This window comes from Brachionichthys hirsutus, chromosome 5 (assembly GCF_040956055.1).
Source record: "Brachionichthys hirsutus isolate HB-005 chromosome 5, CSIRO-AGI_Bhir_v1, whole genome shotgun sequence".
Lineage (NCBI taxonomy): Eukaryota > Metazoa > Chordata > Actinopteri > Lophiiformes > Brachionichthyidae > Brachionichthys > Brachionichthys hirsutus.
The window spans coordinates 13490742-13497528 of NC_090901.1; the positions used below are offsets into that span (position 1 = coordinate 13490742).

At 46.0% G+C, this 6787-nt stretch overlaps 1 protein-coding gene across 1 annotated transcript; it reads left to right on the forward strand.

Annotated features, from left to right (window-relative positions):
* Window positions 1-4976: 4976 nt before the first annotated feature.
* Window positions 4977-6407, forward strand: LOC137894305 (ras association domain-containing protein 10-like). Its single transcript, XM_068739785.1, has one exon. The coding sequence runs from the start codon at window positions 4992-4994 to the stop codon at window positions 6405-6407; it is 1416 nt and encodes a 471-aa protein (XP_068595886.1). The 5' UTR covers window positions 4977-4991.
* The last annotated feature ends 380 nt before the right edge of the window (window positions 6408-6787 follow it).

Genomic DNA, 6787 nt, shown 5'->3' on the forward strand with positions numbered 1-6787 from the left:
AGCATTTCCACACACACATGCATGACCTCCATCTCATTAGCTGACAAAAAGCACAGTGGCGGTGCAGCCGAAGAAACACATCAGAATCCTCCTGGGGGAATTCTCAGCTGATATCAGGGGTTTGACAAGACTAAGCGATGTCATGACAACCACTAACTGGTTCTCCCGCCCAGTACATTTGTATTTTCCTGTTCAAGGGACAGGAACCAAAGTGGTTTCCTGTCACGTTCCGAAGGAAAGTCAAGCCATGAAGAAAAACAAAAAAATCACAATTGTGTGTGTGTTATCTGCCAAGATACTGACGGACACTGAAGGTCAGACCCTGTGTGCCATCAATAGCCAGAGAAAGAGACGACACTGCGGCGTTCTATGAATAAGATTGAAGGTGGCTTCGTACTCGTAGTCGCTTCAAGTTGTGTGAGCTGCATTCCTGCACAAAAAAAGAGGTTTGTCCCAAAGAGAAGAAATCACATTTTTAACTTTTTGTATGTTTCCTTTATAAAAAACAACAACAACAACTAAGGATAGCTTCTAAATCGTTTATTGGTCGTAGCGTAGACAATATTTTAATTCCGGAAACACTATCTAAAATTTACGTTAACAAAGAAAGAGGTGAAATCGATCAATTCAGGGATCTTTTTTTATTTTTGAGGACTGAATAAATACAGAAGCGTGTAAAAACTGCAATCCTGGCTCACATTGTGATGTTTCACCACTGACTTACGGAAATCTGAAAGATATGTCCGTCTGGAGGCGTTGTGGATCTTCACCATTCACAGTGTTCAAGGGAAGGAAATGCTGTTTTCCTGATAAAGCAAGACATCGCTAATTCAGTTTGGATGAGGTCAGCATTCCATAATGTCCATAGATTTGATTATTATCCAGCCTTGGCACCTGTTTTACATGTCAGGGCGACCGGTTTTAACTCCACGGGACAATAAAATGGTCAAAGGTGCACTTCCTTCCCTTTGATCTGTGCAAGGCAGGGTTTTTTTCTAATTAGATGATATAATTTCAGACTTTAAAAAAAGACCAAAAACTGTTGATAAAGTGTATTGCAGGTGATCAGTGGTCTGTGTCATGCCTAGCATGAAGTGCCTTTGGTTGGAATCAACATTAGATGTTTTCTTGTATCTGTTTCATGGAAGTCCGAATAATTCAGTGTTGTAGACGGTGTATGGGAAGAGCCCTCAGTCAAGATGAACACATTACATCATAGGTCTAATTATTCAAAATCCATGTCCTGGTGCAATTTGCAGACAGTCAGCTCTCAATATTCGATAGAGAAACGATTTCTATTTCCGGCAGGATGTCAATGAAACTCATTCTTCTTTGTTTAAGATCTTATGGGGCCACTTTTATTTGTTCGTTTTTGTGTATGCATCAGAATCAGAAACATGTGACACATTCTTGTTGAAACAGCTCGAGCATCTTGAAATAAGTTCATTAAAGTAATTGTAGTTTAGATGCACCGAGTGCTGCTCGTCTTTCTGCTAAGCTAACACCGTCACAATAGACACAAGTGGTATCAATCGCCTCTTTAAACTCTTGGCCAGAACGTGAAGGAGTGCATTTTCTAAAACCGTTTTCTGTAGACTGAATGACGTATAAGACAATGCTACCTTACAGTTAGCACCGACGCTCCCAGGATTATGTTTCCTCTGTGACCAGCTGGGATGCGATTTGGTGTCCAGATTAACACTGAACACTTTTACTATCCCAGAATGAGCCATCTGTGGTCAGGAGTAGCCAGCTGTTAAATAGTTGATGCAATGAGTTGTTGCTGAAGTCGATCCATCTTGATATGGAAGGATCGTCTTCTGCATTACTGCAGAAAGACATTATGTGTCAGTCGTCCCTCTCAGCTCACCGCTGAGTCTCTGTCCAGAACCCCCCTCCCCACAAGAACGTCCCTGCCTTCAACTTTGTAGCTCCAAACGCACGTCATTCATGTTTTCAGGCCAACAAGGAAACAGCACGTCGCAACAGAAGGCCAACAGTGCCCCCCCCCCCCCCCCCCCCCCCGTCTGGATGCGATCTGCCACCCACCTACCAAAGACCAACATACAGGAAAAACGTGATTCATTGCAAAATAGAGGAACTAACAAATATTTTCAAGGAAAATCACGCAGAAACATCTGTAGCTCACAGATCTACATGGAGGCAAATGGCATAAACTCAAAGTGAAGGAAACTGTTAAAGTGAGAGGCGGGGTACACACTGGACAAGTCACCAGTTTGTTGCAGGGCAGCACACAGACAGAAAATCCCTGACACACACAGTCACACTGACGCACCAATCCACCTAATTCACATGCGGTGGTGGTAGTGGGGGGGGGGGGGGGGGCATGCAGACAAGGGGAGAACATACAAACTCCTCACAGAAAAGCCGCAAGTCGGATTCGAACTGCAACCTCCTTGCTGTCGGGCAACAGCGCTCACCTCTGCGCCACCGTGCCGCCCATTGTTAAAGTCATTCACATTTGGGCCTTGCTTTAGAAACGTGCATTCACGCGTCTTTGTCTTTAAGGACACTTTTTAATTTGACCCCATTGAACGGGGGGGCTCCTCTCATCATCTCGGTCGGCAGCCCCTGCATGACAACCAGAAAGCTAAAACACGATGCCTGCAGAGTTTTGGAATCATTGTTCTCTGTGCTGTCGATGGTCTCTTCTATGTACAATGAATCCTGTCTGCAATGCATCCCAAAATGGCCTTGAATCTTTTTGCTCCAGTGCACGTGCAGCTGCTCTGCCTCTGCACTGAGGGTTTTTGATAAGGTGCTTTGTATAAAGGTGACAATAATGTTTATTACAGATGTTGTGTATATCTTTGATATTCTAATGTTTATCCTATTTTACAGAAGAGAGTACATTTAGGTAAAAAAGCTAGTCATGTGTGTTTATTGGTACATGCACAGGGCCTGACCTTTGCTTTGTAACTCTTTCCCCCCTCATGGCTAAAACTATGTTAGATATTTTCTAGCTTTGTAGAGACTTTGTACGCAAATGCTATTCTGTTTCAATAAATGGTCAGTTCTAAACTGTGCTGTCATTTCTTGCCTTTTCTCACGTACTTGAACCTATAAGATATTTTTTATGAGGTTTAATTTCAGTTATATTGATCAAAAAGCTCCTTTACATCTAACCAGGGAAAGCGAGATCACATGATCACAACTGCACCATCACTATTACAAATTGAACAAAGGTACGGCATGTAAAAGTTGCACGCATGCAACATGCAACCATCTCAGCCATCACAAACTGAGGCTGAAAACTAATTCTCCCACCAAACTTCATGGAAATGTGATCTTTATATATATATATGTTAATCAATGTTGTGTTAATAAGGCTCGTGCAATAGTGTAGTGTTATTTATTAACACCAGAGGGCGCTATAGCCAAAGAATTCAAACCGGTCACAACGCACAAACTTTTTATTGCCAACATGCCGACATTTGCTTAAAAAGCCATCATCAATAAGAGTAATTTATTTAGATGACATATTTATTACCGCTTCTCAGCCAGACATAAAAAAATAGGTACATGAATAAATAAAGTAAAATGAAATATTCATTTATTCAAACAATCATTATTATTTTTTGCTTCACCCAGAAACACAGACATAATAACCATAAAGAGGTTCACCTAATTCTTTATTCTCATCTGACAATGGACCTGAAACCAAGTTATTTTTTTGTGACAGAACATAATTGTGATTAGTTGTAGCTGCGTTGTAGCCGCACCGACTTTTACATCCAATAATAAGTCTACAGGTCGGGACAGGCATGATGATGTCACAGGAAATGAGATCAGTGAAAAACATTGTATTATCTCACGTCCCAGACGACCTACCGCCAATCCTCTTTATCCAGATCTACTGTGTCTCTAAATGTCTGTGTGTGTGTGTGTGTGTGTGTGTGTGTGTGCATAGTATGTTTTTCCTTTACCAGATGGTTTCCTTTGCAGTTATTTTCTCCACAACCCTGGCCTGATGCATCACTCTGAGCTACAAACATAATGGCAGCTGGTGGGGATGAACGCTGACCATTAATGTAACACAATCCCTTTATCTCCGTTTCTCTCTCTCTCTCTCTCTTGCACGCACACACAAACACACACGCACACACTTGCAGATAATTCATTTCATTGATCATATTCTGCCCTGACGTAGTTGAAAGAGCAGCTTATGGGCAAATCAAATACGTTATAAAGAATTTAAGCAGATTGTCATAGCTATAAGTTGCAAAAAAAGAAAGAAAAAAAGCATAAATACTCTTCGTCGTGTTGTTCTCACGAAGAAGAAAAGAAGGAAGAAGCAAGAAGAGCAAACCTATTTTAAGTAAGGTTTATCAATTTTTTACAGAGAAATTGTACGACAGTAATTAAAGCAGTACCGGTAGTTTAGAAAAATTCTGAAACATCCAAACCTAAACTGTCTTTTTTGTGTACTGTATATTTAAAAACATTGGCTGTTGGTTGCTTCTTAATATCTCAGTTTTAAATAAATTATAAATGTACATGCAGTATCCACAAATACTTACCATTGCTCTTTAAAAAGACAGCCTGAGATTCAGAGGTCATCAGTGATTAAACAGTATATAAAAAAAAAAAGAAAGAGCGAGAGAGAGAGAGAGAGAGAGAGGGAGGGAGAGAGGCGTGTCCCAGCACCTTCATATTCTGTTCCACCAGCAGCAGAGCGACTCTCCGCTCCTGACAGGCGCGCAGGGCTGAGCTCCGTTGGCCGGGGAGAGAAGGATGAGGCCCCGGCTCGGCCGGCCGGCAGCCCGGACCGCCGGGGGAGCATGACCAAGGGGAGAGGCCGTCTGCGCACAATAACATGGGAATGGATGTACGCAGAGGATTTACCGGATGAATGCTTAAGTTTCTTTGGAATACTTTAAGGATTAACACCTAATAGGAAATATAATAACTATTGTTTGTTGCCACAAATAAAAAGCACCACGTTGAAACTTTCCTCTCCCAGCGTTGGGATGGAGGCGGACGACGGCAAGGTCTCTGTGTGGGTCTGCCGGGAGGAGAAGCTCGTTTCGGGGCTGACGAAGAGAACCACCTGCGCCGACGTCGTCAAGGTCCTGCTGGAGGATGAGAACCTGCGCCAGGACGCCTCGCCAGCGATGCTGTCCGGCTCCCCGCAGTCCTACTGCGTCGTGGAGAAGTGGAGAGGCTTCGAGAGGATTTTACCCAACAAGACCAAAGTTCTGCGGCTGTGGACCGCCTGGGGGGACGAGCAGGAAAACGTCCGCTTCGTCCTGGTCAAGAACGAGGCTTCACTACCCAGCAGTGGACCCCGCAGCGCCGAGGCACGGGTCGTCCAGAGCCGGGAGAGCGGTGGTCCGGCCGTTGTGCTCAAGGGCACCGGCAAAACCTCCTGGACCGCCGCAACCGCAGCCGCGAACCTGTCCCGGGACAAACAGCGGCGCGTCGTCAGGAAGGCTTTCAGGAAGCTGGATAAGATGAACAGGAAGAAAGAACAGGCCCTTTCTGCAGATAAGATGGAAACGCTGGTCCACATGGTGATCTCCCAAGACCACACCATCCGCCAGCAGGTCCAGCGGGTCAAGGAGCTGGACCGGGAGATTGAACGGTACGAGGCAAACGTGCACACTGAGCGCATAAAAAGACACGGGGTGAACTATGTGCAGGACACATACATGGTGGAGTCCTCCCTCCAGGCGATTGGCTCTTCAGACTGTAAGCGTAAAGCAGAGCGGCAGGACGCGCTGTGCTCTGCGGAAACGCTCTCACGGTTGGAAAAGTACGCGCACCGCTGTGAGGAGATGGCGCGACTGCAGGAGGAGCTGGCGGAACGGGAGGCGCTCGCGGAGCGCATAACCGGGGAGATCCAAGGAGAACTTAACCAGCGATGGATGAAGCGCCGGCGGGAGCGGAGAGGAGCCCCCGGGTCGGAGGACGCGAACGGCGTCGCAGCTGAAGGAGAACTGGGCGCGTCTGCCGCTCCAGGTGTCGAAGCAGAGAACCAGCTCGCGCTGGAGAAGGAGGAGAGGATCAAAACACAGCTGGACACCAGTCTGTACATCGGCCTACGGCTGAAGACGGACCTGGACTCCATCGGCGGGGACTTGGACCTGAGTCTGGCACTCTGGGAGACCAAAGAACTTGAACTTCTGGAGCTACTGGCCAAAGTTGAGAGCATGGAGGCAGAGCGGAACAACAAGCTGATGGTGGCCGATGCTGTTCAAGGAGAGCCGGCTGCTGGGCGCTCTGAGGCTGAGCCAGCCATAGCAGAGAAGAGCAGTGGTTGGGTGGAGCAGGCCAGAGGACTGTCCAAGGCCTGCGGGACAAATGACGAGGACTCGGACACAGGCCTGAGCTCCATGCACAGCCAGGACTCCGACAACACGCCTGTGTGTGAGTCACTGGTTTAGACTCTCTGAGAAACAGATTGGACTTAAAGCCACAACCTCAGGGGCAGAGAGTCAGTGTCGGTCTTGCCTACCCAAAATGCACCTCATTTTGGGCACTGTAATTCTATAGCAATAATTTCTATATGTAGTTGTACAATCAGCGAGTAAGGACAGCGCGCTTAAGGAGGATTGATCGATCACGCCCCTCCTTAGCCGATCTTTGACCTGCTTCACGTGGAGCGTTTTAATCAAAGACATAAGCTAGAAGAGTTTTATGATAAAACACTTGGAATTGGCAGCCTTCAGTCAGCAACTAACCGATCATGGGTGCACAAAGAGTTAACACAGCTTGTGTTTGTCAAGGAAACACTCTGACCTTCAGCCGAAGAGACTTGGTAGTA